Source organism: Neolamprologus brichardi, chromosome 6 (genome assembly GCF_056152115.1).
Source record: "Neolamprologus brichardi isolate AB-2024 chromosome 6, ASM5615211v1, whole genome shotgun sequence".
NCBI classification, from domain to species: Eukaryota; Metazoa; Chordata; class Actinopteri; order Cichliformes; family Cichlidae; genus Neolamprologus; species Neolamprologus brichardi.
In genome coordinates, this window is record NC_142109.1 from 10,399,300 (window position 1) to 10,420,237 (window position 20,938).

The 20,938-nt window shown below is 41.9% G+C and overlaps 2 protein-coding genes across 2 annotated transcripts in view; both read right to left on the bottom strand.

Moving 5' to 3' along the window:
• The window catches only part of dchs2 (dachsous cadherin-related 2), a 33,006-nt gene extending 23,358 nt beyond the window's left edge, over positions 1-9,648 (bottom strand). Inside the window, exons 1-6 of the mRNA XM_087842407.1 lie at positions 7,657-9,648; positions 5,190-5,381; positions 4,871-5,102; positions 3,991-4,227; positions 1,177-2,199; positions 912-1,099 (exon numbers count right to left, since the gene is read on the bottom strand). Of these exons, the coding sequence (XP_087698533.1) occupies positions 912-1,099; positions 1,177-2,199; positions 3,991-4,227; positions 4,871-5,102; positions 5,190-5,381; positions 7,657-9,387 (3,603 nt within the window). The 5' untranslated portion in view covers positions 9,388-9,648. The remainder of the gene's footprint in view (positions 1-911; positions 1,100-1,176; positions 2,200-3,990; positions 4,228-4,870; positions 5,103-5,189; positions 5,382-7,656) is intronic.
• A 4,296-nt stretch (positions 9,649-13,944) lies between these two features.
• Positions 13,945-19,809, bottom strand: plrg1 (pleiotropic regulator 1). Its single transcript, XM_087841663.1, has 15 exons — positions 19,676-19,809; positions 19,366-19,472; positions 18,328-18,464; positions 18,057-18,110; positions 17,879-17,972; positions 17,651-17,741; positions 17,467-17,565; positions 17,263-17,355; positions 16,813-16,962; positions 16,418-16,519; positions 15,593-15,695; positions 15,380-15,488; positions 14,838-14,977; positions 14,557-14,750; positions 13,945-14,462 (listed from the first exon to the last, which is right to left on the bottom strand). Exons 1-15 carry the CDS (start codon positions 19,682-19,684, stop codon positions 14,403-14,405), a joined length of 1,542 nt encoding a protein of 513 aa, XP_087697789.1. The 5' UTR covers positions 19,685-19,809; the 3' UTR covers positions 13,945-14,402.
• Between the last annotated feature and the right edge of the window lie 1,129 nt (positions 19,810-20,938).

Here is a 20,938-nt window from a genome sequence, read left to right on the forward strand (position 1 = left end):
TGAAGTGAACACGTAGACAGCATAACTACATATGACAACATAACAACACATACACTAAAGATATAGAGTACAAGTAAGACTTGCACAACTGTATCTAATCTTAGACACTAAGTCATATTTATCTCAAGTTCATTTATTCATGGCACATATATACGTTAATGTTCACAGTATATTAGCGCTTGAAGTAATTTATGATATTTTGATATTTGCTCTCCTTATACTTGCTTTTTAATGTGTGCTGATAATATGTTGTGTATGATCATAGATGGTCCTTATTAGAATATACACATGCTACAGTATTACTTAGATAAATTATCCCACTTTTGCCTGGTACTAGGTCTTTGAGAGACAACATGATGACACCAAAATCTATAATATATCAATTTGTGTAGCATGAATTGATACATGTGGGGGATGTTGTGACGGTGTAATAATTAATAATATTAAATAATGCTGGTATATGGGGAATATTGTCATGTCTTTTTGTATTAACTCGTCGACCTGTACTTAGTTTTCACTTAGTTTTTCTTTTCCATGTCTTTAACTGCCTGCTTCATGAGCTGCTCTTTGTCTGTCTTCACTATTTCTGTATCTTCTTCTTATTTCTGTTTTTTCTTAGTGTAAAGGACTTTTTCCCGCCGTTGTGCTTGTCATTTTGGTTAGGTATTAATCAAAACAACATTAAAGTACCTTTACAGACTAACAATTTGTTTTTTGACTACATGGGAACTTCCTGAGTTTTACCGCTAAAGTGACAAATGCATTTCCTGATGCATCAAAAGGCAACAACAGCTAAATGTTATTGAGAAGCATGTGCAGTTTGGAGCGCAGATGCAACTGTAATTTACCAAGACTGCTTTTGATTGCATCAGTAGTTGCATCACGTTGTGATGAAGACGCATCGTTCTTACCTGCACATTCAGCTCTTTACTGGCTGGCAGGTGAGTGAACTGTGGCGCGTTGTCATTGATGTCGGCGATCAGGATGTGAACGGTGGCGGTGGCATTGAGACGAGGGTGACCCTGATCTGTCACCATCACCTTCAGACTGTGCTGGCTGTACTGTTCCCGGTCCAGTGCCACCCAGTTGATGATTTCACCTGGCAGAAGATGGAGAAAGGTTAATGTCACATAGGTGACCACGGAGCACAAGGTAACTTTAAGGTGGTGTTTGTACCTGTTTTAGCATTGATTCGGAAGAATTTCCCATCTGAGAGCAGGAGATAGGACAACTGGCCGTTTTTCCCAGAATCCTTATCCACGGCCTTGACGGTTCCCACCAGACCTTGTGGCGACGACCCCTCCAACACAGTGAAGTAGTAAACGTCCCTGCTGAACACCGGGGCGTTGTCATTGATATCCAGCACCAGCACCGTCACTGTGGCCATAGCCGTGGTATTTGACAGTGAAGCCTCCGTAGCCAACACTTGAAAATGATACTTGGACTCTGTCTCATAGTCCAGGTTGGCTGAGAGATACAACCATCCCGTCTTTGGGTGAATCCGAAACGGAACCAGAGGGAAGCCAGGTTCTCCTTCCAAAGAGTAGATGATGCCGGAGTTTGAAATGTGGGCTCCCCGGGTTCGGTGAGCCCTCACTTGGATGACCCGAGCATCTTTCCTGTAGCCCTCCCCAATCTCCACGTGATAGATCAACGTCTCAAATGCCAGGCTGTCTTCGGCAGTCGTTTGGTCTACGTTTACTGAGAGGGTCAGGGTGGAGCTCAGGGAAGGTTCTCCTTCATCTTTGGCCACAATCTCCAGATTGTATCCCTGCTGATGATCCATTTCTAAACTCTCATTTAGCGTAACCGTCCCGAGATTGTGATCAATAACAAACACGCCATTTTTCCTGCTTTTCAGGTAATACTGCACCCGACCGTTGGCACCGCTGTCATAGTCATGCGCGTGAGCGATGAACAACACGGTTCCCGGTCGAGTGTTTTGTGACACCGTGATGGTGTCACTATGTTTGGGGAAGATGGGGGCGTTGTCATTAACGTCAGCTACAGTGATGTTGACTTGGGTGGTGCTGTAAACGGGAGAGGCGTCGGTGTAGGACTGAAGAACCAGAAGAGCGTACGGCTGAGACTCGTGATCCAGGGGCTTGAGGTTAGTGATCAGACCCAACTTTGGATGAACGGAGAACAAACTCTGAGGGTCTCCAGAAGAGATTCGATAAGATACAGATTCCATGGAGTCTGTAGAAAAAACAAAAAAACAACTTTTTTCCCTTTGAAATAGTCATAAAAATTTAAAGGGCTTACATGAATTAGACATTTAAAGACTTTCTAGATGTGCACGCACACACACACACACACACACACACACACGCTAATACACTTTAAGTAATTAAAGCACAGGCCAGAAGATCCCATTAATCCCCTGCAAGTGTTTGTTGTGCTTCGACTGTAAACTAAAAACTCCTGAAACAAGCTGAGAGCTTAATGGTGCTCGACTCCTGTCAAACAACCCCAATTCTGCTGTTTCTGCTTTAAGTCGAAGTGTTAATCTCTTAAGTGATTAGACAGCCTTGAATGACTGTCTAGTGTTGTTGGGGCGTTTAGCTGTTGAAGGCATTCGGTGAAAAAACAAGACTATGAGGAGATAATTATGAATCCCTTTACTCTTTGAAAACCATCTACGCAAAGGTTTTTTTTAAGATACTGAGAATAAAATTATAAATGACATCCACTCTTCTATTACTTAAACTGTTGCCACCACAACCTGCTGTTATATTTAACAGAAAGCGCCCAATAAATAAGTTTAGAACAACAAGGAAGAAAAAGGTTGATCTGTAACAGGATTGTTTCTGATGTAGATGCAGTACACTGCACAGCTACTCTTTATTATCTGTCATGTGTTCGTGAGACTCAAAGGGATTAAAGATTAAACTTTAGCTTCTTCATGTCTGAAAGGAGATTTGAGCAACTTTTATCGCTCAACTGTTTCTGTCGCAATCATCTGTTGGGATATTAATGCCTTTGTGTAACAGCCACCTATTCTGAATGTGTCTAAATCCAGTTATTATGTTTCAAGAGACCTATGAAGCACGATAATGTCAGTACCGGCACTAATCCACCTCATATTAAACAGCTGTATAGGTTTAAAAAATATATAATTCAAGATACAAATGTTAGCTTTGCTTGTTTAGCTTATCTTACCATAAAGTTGATACAGTTTACGAACCATCCGAACTGAATTTCTTTGAACTGGAGGCCAAAAAGAAACTCAGTGATTTTCAGAGTCCTGCTCACACAAACGTAACTCTCAGCAGCACGTGATTACAGCAGGACTAGCTTGAAGCTTTTACTATAGCTTTATTATGCAAGAACACTTTTACGCTTTGTTCCTTTTGTTTGCACTCGTGACAAAAGCCTAAAGAAGAGAGAAACTTATAAAATGTTCTAAATGTTTTTCAGTTTTAAAACTGATGTTTTATTTTGAGGGACTGATTCAGATCCTTTACTGAGAGTGTGAAGCTCTCAGAGTATAATTGGACTGACAAATGACACTATATGAACAAAAGTATTGGGACACACCTCTCTGTTATTGAACTCATCTGCTTCAGTCCCATTGGAGTATAAAATCAAGCACGGAGCCATGGCGCTAAAATGGCTCAATGAATTTGAGAATGTTACTTCAACAATGCAACAAGTAAGTTTGTGGAATTTCGTCCCTCCAACTGATTCCCTGATCACCTATTAGTGGGATTACAGCGAAATGGGAGCATTTAAGAACCTCAGCCTCACAGCCAAGAAGTGGCAGAGCAGGTGAAGTTACAGGTGACCCCAGTCCTTCCCCACCCCCCCCCCCCCCCCCCATATGGTGTATGTTGTGTCCTCTACAGCAACTCAACAAAATCTTAGTTCTTAAACTTCTCCCGTTGCCGTAGTGATGTTCAGCAGAGGTAGAGTCTGGGACCTTGTGATGACTCTCTCCCAGCTGCTCTAACATCAGTTTGGATAATAAGGAATAGATAATAGTCTAACCTGTTGGGTTGATGGCCTGCACCGTCCCCACAGGTGTCCCCGGTGGTGCGTCCTCAGGCACTGTGAAAGCATAACGTGACCTCTGGAACACAGCTGGAGCCTGAGCACTGCGTAAAACATTGATCGTGACCTCTGCAGGTCTGGCTGAGATCGAGCCTCCTCCGTCCTGTGCTGTTATCAAGAGCTTTACATTAGCTGTGCCCAGGTGAGTCAGAGTGGAGGTCAGGAGAAGCATTCCTACAGAAGAAAAATACGACATAAAGAAATTAATTTAAAATGTTTTTATATTTCCCCAGTTCCTTTCTGCTTTTCAAATGTGTGAAATGAGATTCACAACACTTCACATTTATTATATTGACAGGTGGGAAGGACAGGGCTTGTTTTTGTAACCAAAATGCATCGTATAAGTGCAAGAGAATCAATATATGTCTATATAACAAATGCAGGCAGAAAAGTGTCAGATTAAAGTTTTTTTTTCCTATAATTTATCCATTTCATGGTGTTAAATTTTGGCTGAGCACGAATCTTATCTTACCCCTTAGCCACCTGGGGATCTAAGCCTTTTGGGGCTTTCTGCACCACCCCTGCTGAGCTGTGACATTGGCAATTATTTCATGGGGACTTACACAAAGTAAGCAGTCGTTTATCCCTGAATAATGGAGCCTGCCAGTCACACAGTTTACTTAAAGACTACTGATTGGATCAATGTGACAAACCAAGCTTAAGAAGTCAAAATGCTATCCTTTACCAAGACTGAAACCTACACAAAGCTTTATTTATTTCAATATTGGAAAAGCAACAGTTGGTTCACTGGAAATTGTGTCCACACACTTATGTTCAGACTATAACAGAAAGTGTTCTCGCATCTTTACGGCCCTACCTGTTTGTGTATCCAGCGAAAACAAAGTGGACATGTCGCCAGGAAGGAGGTCGTAGGTAACCTGGCCAAACCTGCCAGAATCTCTGTCAGTGGCAATAACGCTGACGATCTCTGTGCCAGGCTGCGCGTGGCTGCTGATGCTCACGGTGTACTCCTCAGGGCTGAACACTGGAGCGTTGTCGTTCAAGTCCTCGATCTCAATGTGCACATAGGTTTGAGCACTCAAGCCTCCCTGAGAGAGAGAATTTTATTAGGACCCAGAAATTAGGGACACATTTTTTAACTGAAATCCACTGTTATATATCTGCGTGTCACTCACTGGATCCTCAGCCTTGATCAGGATGTCGTGGACCGTCTGTCCCGTATCTCGATCAACATCCTGGGAGACGCACAGCTCTCCGGTGTGGGGGTTTATTTGGAAGAGCGGATGTGTGGCCTGTTTGTCGAAGCCGTCAGACAGAGAGTAGAGCAGCGTCCCAAACTCAGGGCTGTCTGCATCTGTAGCGACGACCTAAAGAGAAGACAAATGCAGGCATGAAAACAGGAGGTGCAGAAATGAAAACATCTTAAATCATTTCTTTAACACAAAAGAAAAATTCAATTAAAACCAGTGCTGCAGAATAACTGGGAACAATTTAGTGTAAAACTTATATATTCATATCTAAGGTCATATGTGGGGAAAAAAAACATTAAATAATTAATTTAAAACCTATCATCAGCCTATAATGTGCTATATGTGCTGCATATGGTGTAATTATGATCATCTAAGATGATTCTCTTCACAACTTTAACAGGTAACTGTTACCTTTCTGGTAAAAATGGTGCCCTGATCCTTTATTTTAATAAGCACATGTTAAAAGGGGAAACCCTAAAGAATTACACTGTAATGCTAAAAATAAAACAAAGGTAAAACATGTAATATGTTTAATAAAAATATAAAGAATTAAGAGAAACACTTTTGAAAATGTCCACAGGTAGATTATTTGGTTTAGGTGAGCTTAGATTTTGTACCTGAAACTGCTCGTTGAAAATGAAAATAATAACAAGGCCTTTATTAATAACTCAACAATATAACTGAACTTATATAATGATGATGAAGCGAGGAAGAACACCTCCTTAGTTAGTGATGATTGAATGATTACATTTGTGTTCATCGCTGCCCAGTTTTTAAGTGATCTGAGAACGAAAGAGTTCAGTATGAAATGACATGGACGTGATTAATAACTGACTAATTATTATTAATTAATAACTGCATTAACGAATATATTGTTCTTGAATCAAAGCACACAATAGACAGTCTTTGTGGTTCATGCAGTTTGACATGAATTCATCCATGCTTTGTGTTTCAATTCATGTCCCTCATCTTATGAAGGTTGTGTGCACATAACTGCATAATATATATATATATATATATATATATATATATATATATATATATATATATAAAATTATGAAGTGCTCCTACTCAAATACTTTATGTATAAATCAGCAGTTTTTGGTATGTTTAAGTGTTTATATATTAGAAGAAATATTCCTTGTAAAACAGCACTCCCAGACTACAGTAACTGCCAGCTTTTAGATTAATCTTTGTACTATGAATCATAATACGTGTCTTCCTTTGACAGTGAGAGTCAACATAATAAAAGCATAAAAAAATCCCCACAATCAAAGGGCGGTGACCATCCCTGCAGTATAAAGATTATAGTAAAAACGCGCCTTATATCCTGTGCAGCTCCTTTCATGTCTGCCTGCGACTGTGACTGCAGACGTTGTTTCACAGATAGAGCGCTCATTTTACAGTAATAAAGATGATATCACCTCGCAGTTTGTGAACTCTGATCAAAGGAAGTTTAAAGACACGGGTCAAGGTCTGGACAGTCACGCAAACACAGTCAGTTTTTTGAAGCTTGCTTCTTAGAATAAAGCATGTGTGCTGCGTTTGCAAAATCATGCGACAGAATATCTGGGAAGTCGTCCTTATAGACAACTTCCCAGATATTCTGGTTACTTCTGCTCCTGCTAGTTCTCGCATTTATTTTGGATGACATCTTCAGTATTCTGAAGCGTCGTACCTAAAGTTCAAATCGGGAACTAAGCAACTAAAAGTCAGCCAGATGTTTCGAAATTTTCAGTCCTTATATATTCATCGAATCTCGTGTTTGCAGAAAATGTGCCCTTAAACAAATGTTCCTTTGTGATGGGATGCACTTTGTGCCAGCCTGCTGGAGTGTGGTACCAGGCAGCACATCTGTCATACTAAAGCCACAGAGCTAAGCTGGAAAGGGTGCATGTTGAGCATCTTTAGGAGGAACACTGACGGCTTTGTGCAAACAGACTGAAGGCTACTTTTGTCTTATAAGACGTAAGACAGACACAGCAAAAGAGCACGAGATGCTGGATATTTACTGTGAATCTTTCAGGAACTACAAAGATATCTTTATTTTTGTTTCTGTGAATCCATGTTAGCTGATATTTTACTGAGATGAGTGCCAAGTCAAGTGAAACGCTCCCCTGGTGTGTGTGTGGATGTGTTCTTGTAAAAAAATAAATAAATATGCATGTGATTTCGTATGAGTGTCAGCTCCCCAAATTATAAATATATATATATATATATATTTGTTGCCTTGTTAATAAGCTTTTCTAATTCAGTGCCAATTATTATTATCATTAGTATTATCTTGTGGATCCTCCTTGGATAGAAAATGTATTTAGAACCATTCAGAAACAATAATGTGTTGTTCTTTTAGATAAGTCACCAAAATGATGCTGAATATCCTCCAACATACTTGTAAAAAGCAGCTTCCAACATCACTCTGCTCTAGTATGGACACATTGTACAGCTGCTGCTCGAACACTGGCTCGTTGTCGTTGACGTCTTCCACGAGCACCGTGACTGTCGCTGTGGATGACAGAGCCGCTTCTCCTCCATCCACTGCCACCACCAGGAACCATATCTCCACCTGCGTCTCTCTGTCCAGAGCTGCAGCTGTGGTGACCAGGCCTGACTCCGGGTCAATGTTGATCAGGCTGTCCTGGTTGGACTTCAGAATGGAGTATCGGACCTCTGAGTTTGCACCCTCATCTGCGTCTCGAGCCTGAAACTGGATGAGGGAACTCCCCTGAGGAGCATCTTCAGAAATACTTATGAGATACGCATCCTTCTCAAAGACTGGGTAACAGTCATTCATGTCCGACACCTTCAGGAGGAAGACCGTCTCACTGCTCAGGGGAGGGTTGCCAAAATCTGATGCCTGCACCTTCAGCTCATACAAATCCTTCTCCTCCCTGTCCAGCTCAGAGTTAACACACAGTGCATACAGAAAGTCATCTGTCTGCTTCAGGGTGAACTTCCCATCACCTCCCTCGAGTGTGACAGTGATCCTCTCCCCCTCGAGGTCGGGGTCCGACACTGAAATCCGGGCTACGTAGTCCCCGACTGCTGCTGATTCAGACACCACAGCATCTCCTGCGTCACTGAGAAACAGTACACTGATGGTGGGGCTGTTATCGTTAATGTTAAGCACTCTGACACCCACGAAAGTGCTGCTGTACTCAGGCTGAACCCCGTTGTCTCTCGCGCTGATGATCAACTCATGAAAAGCCTGAGTCTCAAAATCAAGCGGCTTGTTGAGATAGACCACCCCGGTGGTTTCATTGATGGAGAAAACCTCATTTGGGTCGCTCTGCCTCCTGTTGATCTCATACGTGAGTCTGCCATTGTCACCCAGGTCATAGTCAGTGGCCTGCACCTGACACACAGCAGACATGACTGGAGCATCCTCACGCACTGAGGTGTGATATTCAGTCTGGTTGAACACAGGCGGGTTGTCATTCTCATCCAGGACGTGGATGTTCACCTGAAGAGTCCCGGTCCTGGCTGGGATCCCCCCATCAAAGGCCTCGATTGTCAGCGTGTACAAGTCCTGCGCTTCTCTGTCTAGCTTACTGTTAAGAACTAGATCCAGGCTGAGGTGGTTGTCAGATCCACTGCGATAATCCAGGTGGAATAAGTCACTCATCTCACTCTCTGTGATCCTGTATCCCTGAGTACCAAACTCGCCCTCATCCTGGTCTTTAGCACCTTCAATCTGAAACCGACTCCCCGGTGGGCTCAGTTCTGATATTTCCAGCTCAACCTGCTCGGAGGGGAACACGGGAGAATGGTCGTTCACATCTTTCACCTCTATTGTCACTTTTATCATCTCACCTGTGAGAGTGGCTGCCACAAATTCATACTTATCCCTGCTCTCTCTGTCCAGGACTACAGCTGTGGAGATGATGCCCGTGTCCGCGTCTATTTCCAAGTCTCTGAAAACATACGAGTCTCTGCTTTCTGAGATGAAAAACCCAGTGCTCGGCCGGCTTAGTCCCGCTCCCAGATCTCCAACGATAGTTCTGGCCGGAAGACCCTCTTTAACAGACAGCGTGAGGTTGAAGACCTGTCCCAGCGACTGTGCGCACAGCAGGGACAGGACGAGCGTCTGAAGGAGCGAAGCTGAGGCATCCTTGCACCCCATTCCTCCTTTACGCGTGGCTTTGAGCTCTCGGTTTGTTGAGGTCGATGCCGGGCAGCATATTCTCGAGTCCAAGTCCTCAGTTTTGTCCTAACGTTTGAGCGCACTTTTCCGAACCGAAACGGACGAACGCGTTTTTGCGCGCAGGGCGACTGCGAGCGGTCATTCTCCTTCACCGTACTTCAGTAGCTTGTTGCGTGATACTGGATACAAAAAAAAAAATCAGCCATGGCACAGTGCAAATCCCCCTTTGGCTCCTTCACATAACTCGACACCTCTGACTGGCACCAACTGTGGGCCGTGAACACTCCTCCTGGCAGGCGGCGCGTCCCACGCTGGTCGGCTCCATCTGTGGCCCTGATTGCTTAAGATTTAATTAGGCTGAGAGATTACCTTCCGTGCCTCTTGCTGACACGTGGCCTAGTATAGCTGACCTGTGGAAGAAGTCAGGTGGAAAGTGCATAAATACGGATATCACACCAGTTAAGCCAAAACAGTGTCCTAAAAGGCCCCTTTGTGGTAATGTGGTTAGTATGAGCTTGAAGTGATTTAATGAAGTGCTCCCGTCTAAGCAGAGGAACATATAAGTGTTAGGGTGGCTCACTCTGCTGGTCAAAAGCAGAAACTGTACCACTCTTTAAAAGGCAAAGAAAGGAAAAATCAAGGCTATCCGGTCACTTAGTCCTAGGGTGGTTGGGATGACGATGTCTCCTCAGGTCTAAGGATTCTCAATGTAACATCCACACGAGCTTCTCAGCAAAATACTGAAGTTTATCAGGGCCGTTTCTAGCTTTTTGAGGGCCCAATGCGAGATTCTCTTTGGGGATCGCAGTTTATAACACTATAACTGTGCGGGTAGGGGTGGAGAGGTAAAATTTTTTAAGATGATCCAATGATCCATGGTGATAATTATATATCTCAAATTCAGATGAAAGACCTAAAAATTGGTGCAAGCAATTAAAATCTACATAAAAGTAAATAATGAAGCTTCTTCGCGCCATTTTTCTCCAAAATTTTCCAGATGAACATAAAATTAATGAAACCACTATTTCAAATCAAAACCTAACTGGCATCCACACCGGTGTGAAAATTACGCCATAAGGTGAAAATAAAGTGAAATACCATATTAAAATACAAAGAAACTATAGCATCTATTTTAAAGTTCAAATAAGAAAAGCCCAACAACAATAAGAAGAGTAATACATCCTCTTCGACTTCAGCTTTCTGTTTTTGTTTTTATTTTTTTATTCAAATTCTGGCTCCTCCTCCACAGAAGCAAATATTTCCTTTATCATGGGCATATTTCTGTAGATTTCTTCTTCTTTTCTTAATTTTATGCTTGAAAAATAAACACATTTTGATGCAATCCAGGTTTCACTGCAGCCTGGGCCACCCTTATTCTCCTCATGAAGATGTGAGGCTGTCAGTCATTCATCATACCTGTCAGCAGACTTCATTCACAACAAGATATCCTAATGGTGATTTTTTTTTTTTTAAATGATCACCTCACAAACACCAGCCACAGCTTCCCTGTCGTTGCAGCTTAGCTTTGGCAATATCCCACATTTCAGTTTTAACCACATAAGTGTTTCAGTAAACACACAGAAGAGAGCAGCTGGCTCCAAATGAAGATAGATCATTTAAATATTTTCCCAAATATATGAGGCTGAGCTTGCGGCTTGGGGTCCCCCTAGTGGCTTTGTGGGGGTTGTGCATTTGCAAAGTCCATGAATAGCTGAGAACCAGCCTATTCATTCATGTCCTCTGTAATGGACATTTATTCTTGGTCTATATCTTTTGACTTATTTTAGCTATCCCAATAAGTCCCGCTGTACTAAATAGAGGACATCCTGGGCTTTACATTGATATCTCATGTTCAATGGGAAGATTCTTTCCTCAGCTCTCAGGAGCATAAAGCAAGCAAGAGCTCTGAAATGTATAAAAGATGATTATTGCATGTGAGCCTGCTTCCTTCACTGGGGGAAAAAAAACAAAAAACAATTTTATATACAATTTTACAGTTTTCCAATAATGATAGTTAATTTTTCCTGAATATTTCAATGTTTCTGCATAAAATATTTAAAACTTTACAAACAAGATACTTTTTTATGAGTTTCTCTTTGAAACGAAAGCATAAAACTAACACATGATGAAAGAAACCACCCTGATAATAACGACATGATTGCAGTTTGTTGTTGATCTAAGCTCTGAAGTTAGCAGCTGATACTAATGTACAAGGATTTCTGAATAAATGTAAATTTGTTTGTGCAGTTTGTGCTTCTTTAAAAACACTGTTGCATAAAAACCTAAATGAATTCTATTTAAACCAGAAAAACATTACAATAACATCCGTCATCGCTAAAGCAAATGGTATCATAAACACAAATAGGGCGTTTCTTATTTCTTCATAACAGACTTCAGTCTGTCTGTTGTAAGTCTAAACTGTGCTCAGTATAAATAATAAATGGTAGGAATGGCTGGAAAATGCTTACAGTTTATTGTCATTGCTGACCTCTCATTTGTCCTGCAGCTTGTAGTTGCCATCATGGCCTGCTGCAACCACGCAACAGGTGTAATCTGACCACAGCAAACAAGCAGCATAGCTACAGAGTCTCATTGTGTGGGTTAGTTTGCTCAGCAACTCAGAAACCACCCACTCCAAAGCATCACAGGACTTTTCCTTTCTCATAAATCTAAGTAAAATTTAAAAAACCAAAAAATGCCGTCTCACATTATGCTCTCCTACCAGTGGGATGATCAGCCTCTTGTCAAGAAGATATACGATCACCTGAAAGATGACGGGCTCCCGGTGTGGATGGACATTGAAGGAGGGGTGACGGGCAACATCAACGATGCATGAGTGCAAAGTGACGTGGATAACGTGTTTCATCTGTTCTAATCTCTGATGGGCTTCATCACTGCTGTGTTGTGCATATTAAATCTGTGTGCGTTTTCAGCATGGCTGCAGGAGTGGAAGAGGCTGCTGTGATCTGTCCGTTTATGACGCCGGCTTACCAGGCATCACAGTGCTGTAAGAAGGAACTCAACTATGCCGAAAAACGGCAGGTCATCATTGTGCCGGTGATGCTGACAAACAACTGGGAGGCCAGTGAGTGGCTGGGACTGATCACTGCAAGCCTGCTGTGGGTGGATTTCAGGTGAGGAGGACATGTTTTAAAACCTGAAATTTTAACAGGATGGAAACTGCATTTGTTAGAAAGTGTTGTCCTTCAGTTACACATGTGTCCTTGAATTTCCTGAAACAATGTCACTATTTCATGTTGTCTTGGAAAAAATATCTTAGCTAAATAAAATATATTTTAGAGATCATAGAGGTCACAAGTGCACCCAACTGTAGCATCTGAACTCTCAACCATCAATGCTGTCGTCTCCCAGAAATGCAGAGGAGGATGAAGAGCACTTTGACATGTGTCTCAGGTCTCTAGAAGAGATCATGTATAATGCGGGCCACCTACTGACGGTTGAAGAACCTCCGAAGGAGGCGGAGGAGCAGCCAGAGCCAAGAAAAGCCCATCTGAAGAAGAAACCTGGCCGAGCCTTCTGTCATTCTCTCTCCAAGCTCTATGTGCAGGACTCAGGTAGCCATGGAAACATTAACAAACAACACCATGTGCCCGACAATTCAACCAAATTACTCTGACTTAGAGCAATATCGATAATTTGACAGAGGATCCTTCCCAGTTTTCCCACTTTGCCTTTAATAGATGATGATAACTAAAATCTTATTTCAAATTCTTCTTCATCATGCCTGGAACATATACTCACACCCACTTTATTAGGTACACATCTTTAAATGATTTATTAAAACCAGCAACTCATCAACCTGCTGAAATTCAAACCGAACATCAAAATAAGGAAGAAAAGTGATTTAAGAGACTCTGAATGTAGCACGTCTGCTAGTGTCAGACAGGCTTGTCTACTGGGATTTCCCCACACAACCACCTCTGGAGTTTACAAAGGATGGTCTCAAAAAGAGAAAATAACCAATGCACAGCCGTTCTCTAAGTGAAGATATTTTCAGAGGTCAGAGGAAATTTGCCAGACTGTTTCGTAGCTGAGCCATTTTCATAAAAAACTTAGTTGAACATCATTACACAACAGGAATAATAAATCCCCCTCAATAGAAAGGTTGTCTGGTAAAAACTCGCTTTAATGAAAGCAATTCAATTACTATTAACTGGGAGAAAAATATGGAAAATTATTCATAGAATAATCCTGTTGTACACAGCATGAATACATATTAAGCATTACTAGGTCTTTCATTTCCCAAGTCTACTGATAGTCAGCCACTTAATTACGAAGTGGCAGCCACTTTAGATTCATCTAACATTTCTGCTGTTCCAACTTGACCTCACAGGCGAGCAGATAATGCGGAGAGCTGCTGAAAGCAGAACCACAGTGGAGCTCAGCGAGTGCTGTGGAGATGAGTGCTACTGGGAGGAGATCAAGGGTGACGGCTGTAAGTACTACAGGAACGTCTTCACCCACGGATACCTCGGTGAGTACACAAAACCCACCTCAACTGAACAAATGCAGCCATGTGAAAAATGTGGTCTTTATTCAAATGGAGCATAATAAACTTTCCATGTCTGTACAAAACCAATTCTGCTGAAACAATACAAGTTTTTTCTTTCTTGGTTAAAACTTCCAAATACATTTCCTTTGAAGGGTTTGACTTGAGCAGGGAGCAGGTCCACTCTGAAGTCTGTCCTTCTGAAGGTGAAGAGTGGCTTCTGTTGGTGGACGAGTCAGATCAGAGCTATCGGAGAGCCGTTATCATCAAGAACAAACACTCGGGGAGGTTCCTGGCAGTCCGTAACGGCTGCTTTATCGGACTAACATCATACAACGAGGACTGCAAATGGTTTTTAGAATAAAGAGGGATGCTTCTGTGAAAGCTGAGAGTTTGCCTGACAGAAAAAGCACGAGCAAACAAAAGTTGGTGGAAATAAAATTCACTGCTGTTACTGTGGCAAGAAAAACAAATAAAAAAATCTCTAGAATCTTTTTCTCTTGAGGATTTCTGGTTTCCAGTTGACTGGGTGGCTTTCTTCTGTCTGCAGGAAAGAAAACATGGTTATTATTTATTTTATTTCCTGCTGCATAAGAATCGGCACAAAAATACAAGTTGAGTGTAACAGTGTAGCGTACAGCGGTGTCATCCTCCTTGTAAACTTTAATGGTCTTGTCAGCCTCTGCCGTGATCAGTCGGCTTTCAGAGTGGTCGAACACGCAAGCGAAGATTCCCGACTCGCTGTCCAGAGATCCGGGCTGCACGGCTGCGTGGATACGCTGGAAATTGTATCCGGTCCTCCAGTCCCACATGTGGATAGTTCCATTGTCGGCTGTGTGTAATGAGGTCAACATTAGCCTCAATAAAATGATTTAAAACAAGCAAACAAAAAAGGCAGACAGTTAAAGCTCTTTATTACCTCCAGACACCAACACGCCATCAGAGTTAACAGCCAGAGTGTTGATGATGGCGTTGTGGCCCGACAGGTTCTGGATGAAGTTTCCATCTGGGAACATCCACTGCTTGATGTTATCCGCAGATCCAGAGGCAAAAGTATATCTGCAAAACAACAAATATGACATCGATATCTGAAGAACAACAACTCTTAATGAGTTCTTGTAATTAAAGTTATGAACAAATGTGCTCCTGTAATCCTAAATCATGACTCGAGTATTAATTTATCTTCATTATCAAACAAAACTTTTAAATTACAGGATTCACTTTGGCATGAAACAGGTAAACAACGGTGTTACTAATCACATTAATTAGGCTTACAACTAACTGATGCAATTAGTAACACCTGCATTTACCTGCCTCATGTCGAAGGGGCTTCTGTAAAAACATTATATTTATAACAACTGCAAAGTTTTACAAACCAATTTTGAACATGCATTGTTTGAGGAGTCTGCATGCTGCGTTTCCCACACTCCAACCAACGCTACCTTATAAAACACCACTTACTGTCTGGGGTGCAGGACCAGAGTTCGCACAGACTTCTTGTGGTTTGTAAGAGTTGCTCTGGTTTTCCCAGCAATCAGGTCCCACAGCCTGATGGTTGAATCGTGGCTCCCTGCACACATTAGGGACAAGAGTGAAGAGAAACCACTTTAAAGCCTGTCTTACTGAGAGGTTTATACTGCTGTTGTAAGCGATTTGAAAAAAACATAATTGTACCTGTGATAATTTGTGGTTCTGCTGCTTGACATCTCACCGTGGCCACAGTGTTTGTGTGACCGGTCAGTGTGTGCACGTTTGCCTTCGTCCTGATGTCCCACACCTGCATGGACCGGGAGGACAAGCAGTTAGTTTCATCTCATAACCCACATCACATCTAAACACAGCCCTTTAGTGGAAGAGTCTGCCCCAGGGCAGCTGTGGCTGCAACTGTAGCTTGCCTCCACCAGTGTGTGAATGTGAGAGTGAATAGTGGAATTGTAAAGAGCTTTGAGGGTCTCGAAAAGCACTATATAAATGCAATCAATTATTGTTATAATATAGTACTGTGCAAAAGGGTTGAGCCACCCCTCATTTCTTCATATTTTCTCTTCTCTCTTTGAGACAAGCTTTCTTGTAATTTTAAGTCTTTGGCTTTGTGGTGGACAATCAAAGCTCTTCTTTGGATGTTGGCTGCCTTTGGTTCTCTCCTCTGTGAAGATGATCCCACGCTGCTATAATAATGTTGATGTCTGAGCGCAGGAGGGGGCTGATCCATGACTGGTAAGTTTCTTTTCACTAGTACCTATGTGCCTTGACTCTACTCTGTTTCGGTCATTTTCCATTATGATTAACAACCACCTCAATATGTGAGGGGTCGTTATACCGACGCAGTTGAAAGTCCCATGATGACACATCAACGGAGAACATTTAGATGACGGTATACCTGCTGCTCAGTCTGTGGCTGTTTGTCACACAGTTTTCTGCACTGTACTGCTTAAACCTGATCAATTTAAGTCATTCCATCAATGTCATTCGCTGATTCAACACAAAGTAAGAGCTTACCCTCGCTGTGGCATCTCTGCTGCACGTCACGAGCACGTCGATGGTTGGATGCAGATCCAGATCATACACTGCGCTGAGGTGTCCGTGATAGTGCCTAATTACCTAAAATATAAACCAATATAGTCAGGAAACATCCAGAACATTACAAGGAGAGAAAAAGAAGAAAATGAGCCACAACAGAAGCTAGTTAGCTAGTTTCAGTTGCATCTTTATTCACCAGGGCTGTGCCTGTTTTATTGGGAAAAGCTTTTATGCCAGATGCAGCCCCCAAAAACATTTGTGTCACCTCCTAAAGGAACTTTCACAGGTGAATATGTAAATCATTACAGCATAAAGCCGCTAAATAAACTGTTTTGAATGACACAAACCAATAACTCCCTTGTTTGAAAGTATACCTTGTTGTACTCCAGATCCCAACATTTGACCTGCTTGTCCTCCCCGCAAGAGAAAAGGTAAGGACTGCGGCTGCTGACCGCCACCCCACGCACTGTGCTGATGTGTCCAGTCAGAGAGAGTTTCAGTTTTCCACTGGCCAGTTCCCAGATCTGTCAAGACAGGCAGACTTCAAGTCAAATTAAGATAATCTGAGATTAATTTACAAACATAGTCAGTTTAATAGGTAAAAATTGGGATTTTAGTATAACTTAATCATCTGTGAAGAGCAGAGTATTAAAGTTGCAAGCAGGCACTGTGGCATGTTTGAGTCTACAGAAAACACAATCTATAAAACAAACAAAGGTAACGATCCCGAGGAGAGACGACTCGGAGGAGAGCTAATTTAGTCAGTCCATGTCAGATGAGCCATTCTTAGTTTGTCGCTTACTGTTATTTCCTGCTTGACTCACCTTTATAGTCCTATCAGCAGAGCCTGTGACAAACCACTGATTCCCAGGCTCTACAGCGATGGACCTCACCCAGCCAAGGTGGCCGCTGATGACCTACCAGACAAAACAAACTACAGTTAAACAAAACACAGAATCCAGACCTTGCCCACTGTATCGTGTCGAGTAAAGCTTAAACTTAGAAATGTTGAAATGATTTATAGTTACCCGAAACAGTTTCCATGGCGGATGCCACTGAGGTTTGGGCATTGTGGGCGCTCTCCTCATGAGGGCAGAATTTCTGGTCCCACCTCCCTCCAGGAGCGACTGAAAACACACGGATGATCAGTTTTGCACTTCTTTCTTTCAAACCAATTAGGCTGAGTAAAAGTAGGAATAAACTGTGACCTACCACTGCAGATGACGGAGGGTGAGATCGCTCTGCTCCTCCTGCATGCCGGTGGATGTCAGCAATACTGGCTGCTGTGCGACTCGCGTCCTGCCTACAAATGACCCACAGAGTAAATGATGGTTTATGTGTGAGTAAGCATCATTTTGTTATTAGTGCTTTTAAGCTAAATTACTGCTGGTGACTGACTCTCTTTGTACTGTGTTTGTGTGTGTGAGGGCCAAAGTTTACCTAGCTTGCGATGGGGGTAACACTAATGCCATGGAGTGTACTCCAGTGTCACTGGGATTCCTGTGCATCTTTGTGTCAGCGGTCAATGCCACCCCTGGCGAATAAAAAATACTGGTTATAAACCCTCCAATTGGGATGATGAAATTAAATTAAAAAGTCACAAATTGAGAGTATTTACCTGGTCCAGACGGGTAGGCATGTGTCCCAGTGATCAGGTATTCTGGGTCCTCACCTAAAACATAAATAATATTCCCAAAATGTCTTTAAATCATGTCGTTTTGAAATAAAAGGTTTCAGAATAACAAAGAAAAGCTAAATTTAAAGACAAACTGAGCTTTTTGACAACAAAACATAACTAATAAAAATCTACATTTCCACATATTTGTTAATAATAAATTGTTGGCACACTTAAGAGTGACTCTGACATGCAGTGACACTTTCATCCTCACCTGGCTGAGTGTAGTTCTGGTGGCCTTCCATGCTGCCCGAAAGGTGTGAGTCTCTGTCTTTCCCTTCCCTCAGGATGGGCAGGTGTAACACTGCACCGTAGTCTGCTTTCAGTTTAACCCCCATCTTCAACTTGTGGCTGCAAGCAGATGACATAATGATGCATTTCCCCTTAAAACATCTAATATGTTTAATTAAATTAGCATAATGATATTCAAACACATGAACAACACACAGTAAATATCCTGAAGTTTTTGCTGGCGTATTAAAGTAGATATAATTTACGTCCTGGGATTCAGCAGCAGAGATTTCTGTTTCTTTGAGCAGGAAATTGATTGAGCTTTAACTTCTTACTTATTACCATAATGTCAGTATAAATTTACAGACAAAAGAGTTGTTGGTAAACTGAAAATAATCTCCTGACAAATTGATGCTCTTTAGTGTTGCAGCTACAAATTTTTTGACTGCTCCCTAACAACAGCAGAACATATGCCTCCTTCTCACCCTATCCTGAACATCGTCCTGTGTCAAACACTCTGCATGTCCTCCTTCGTCTTTCTCTCCTGCTTGGGAGGTCAATCTTAAACACCCTTTGTCCAAACCCTCCTCTGCACATGTCCAAAACATCTCCGCCTTATTTCTCTACATCTAGCTCTCTGTCTTCAAAGTACTTGACCTGCGATCTCCCTGCAATATACTCATTTTTATCCGCCCCAGTCACGCCCAATGAAAAGATTCTTCAGCTCTGCCACCACCAGCATCAGCTCCTGTTTTTTGTAATTGCCAATCTCTCCAAACCATAAATGATAGTAGGTCTAACTATTGGCAAAGATTTTTTTTTATTTACATGAGATGCCCTTCCTGAGGCAACCCTCCTCATTTATCTGGACTAGCGAGCAATATCAATACAAAGCGCTAGTACAAAATTGGTCAATAAAACCTCTACAACAATTTCACATGACATTAGAGCTTGCTATGTGAATTTAATTTACCCCCAAACACAACTTCAAATCATTAGAAGGTAACACTGTGACGTTTACCTTTCATCATCCAGCGAGATGGACTTGGCGTGATCAGACACAAACATATCATGAGTCCTTTTAAGAGATCTGAAGACCAGAGTGTGGACTGAGTGCTTCTGAACATCCTGTAGATGATAATAAATAGTAAAACGTGTGTTTTAAACGAGTGCAATCACGGGAAACTTTGGGAGTAATTACTTTTTACTATGTGTAATGCAAACAAAACCATAAGCGTGTGGTTGCAGTTATTAGCCGAGCGGGGCTATGTGTCTGCCGGGCGGGCGGAAGCACAAAAAAGACAAAAAACGGACTTCAAATATCTTCTTACCTCAGTCATTGTGGCGGTAAAAATAAAGCAATATTAGAAAGAAGCGGAAAATATCCCTTTTTTCAGTAAACAAAGCACGCTCCCCGAAAAGTATCACGAACGCAAAAACATGACTACCGCGACGCTCCAACGACCGAATACCCCGGAAGTAAAGAGGTAAAAGGACAGCTAGCAGTTTATTAGCGCCACCTATAGGCCAGGAGGTAAATTGAAATGGAAAAAAGTCAAATCTTTAACCTCTACTCTTCTACTTATACTTCCTGCGTGAAGCGAGAACACAGCACGTCCTTCTTTTCTTGACACTAATAATAATAATAATAATAATAATAATAATAATAATAATAATAATAATAATAATAATTTGTGCTCTCCAAGTTGCTTTAACCAGTTCAGTCTGTGCTCTACTGCTCCTTTCTTTCTTACCACTCCTGCTAATTGTAGAAATAATGCCCTATTTCCATTGCTGTGGCCACGATTTTTTTGTTTTTGCACATAAAAGGTTTATCATTAATAGCTGCTTGTTCTGGAACAACACTGTGGTGTGATTAGCATTGTTTCTTTACATCCACAAGGTCCAGGGATCAAATCTAGCGGTTTCCAGCCATTTCCTGACAAAGTCCAAAAGAAAAAAAAAATGCATGGGTTTATCAGTGCTTCTAAATTGCGAGAATGATTGTCTGTCTGTTCCTCTCGCCCCATAGCACAGGCTATAGCTACCTGTGTGACTCTGAACTGGACAAATGGTTCTGTCTGTTTACTTCTGATCACCTTGACTGCTTATTTCTGGACTGACTAACCTCTAACTGATGAATAGTAGCTCATAATATACCAGGTCTTGGTGATTCCCAGAGGGTCCTATTTTAATGGATGGCGACAGTCAAATTATTATCATGTTTAATGTTGAGTAGATGAACAAAGAACTGTTGGGACATAGCCATATTACACAAACTTTCATTTGCTCTAGTCCTCGCCTAGTTAGCAGTGAACTGTTTCTGTGAACTGAGTCAAAGTGGCATTTCTTCAGCTTCCACTCAGAATGTGTAAGCTGGACCTGTTTTCACTGTCCCTAATGAAATCCTCAATATAAGAGCCTGAACAAATCCACATTGGCAACACTGGGTTGGCCGGATGACTGTTTACTTAGCCTAGCAGGGCGAAGGACACTGTCTCAGCTGAACTCTGGACACGCACACACATACATATACACTGATATGCACACACTCATCCCCCCTCCCTTTCCAAACGCCTTCAATGCTTGTTCCC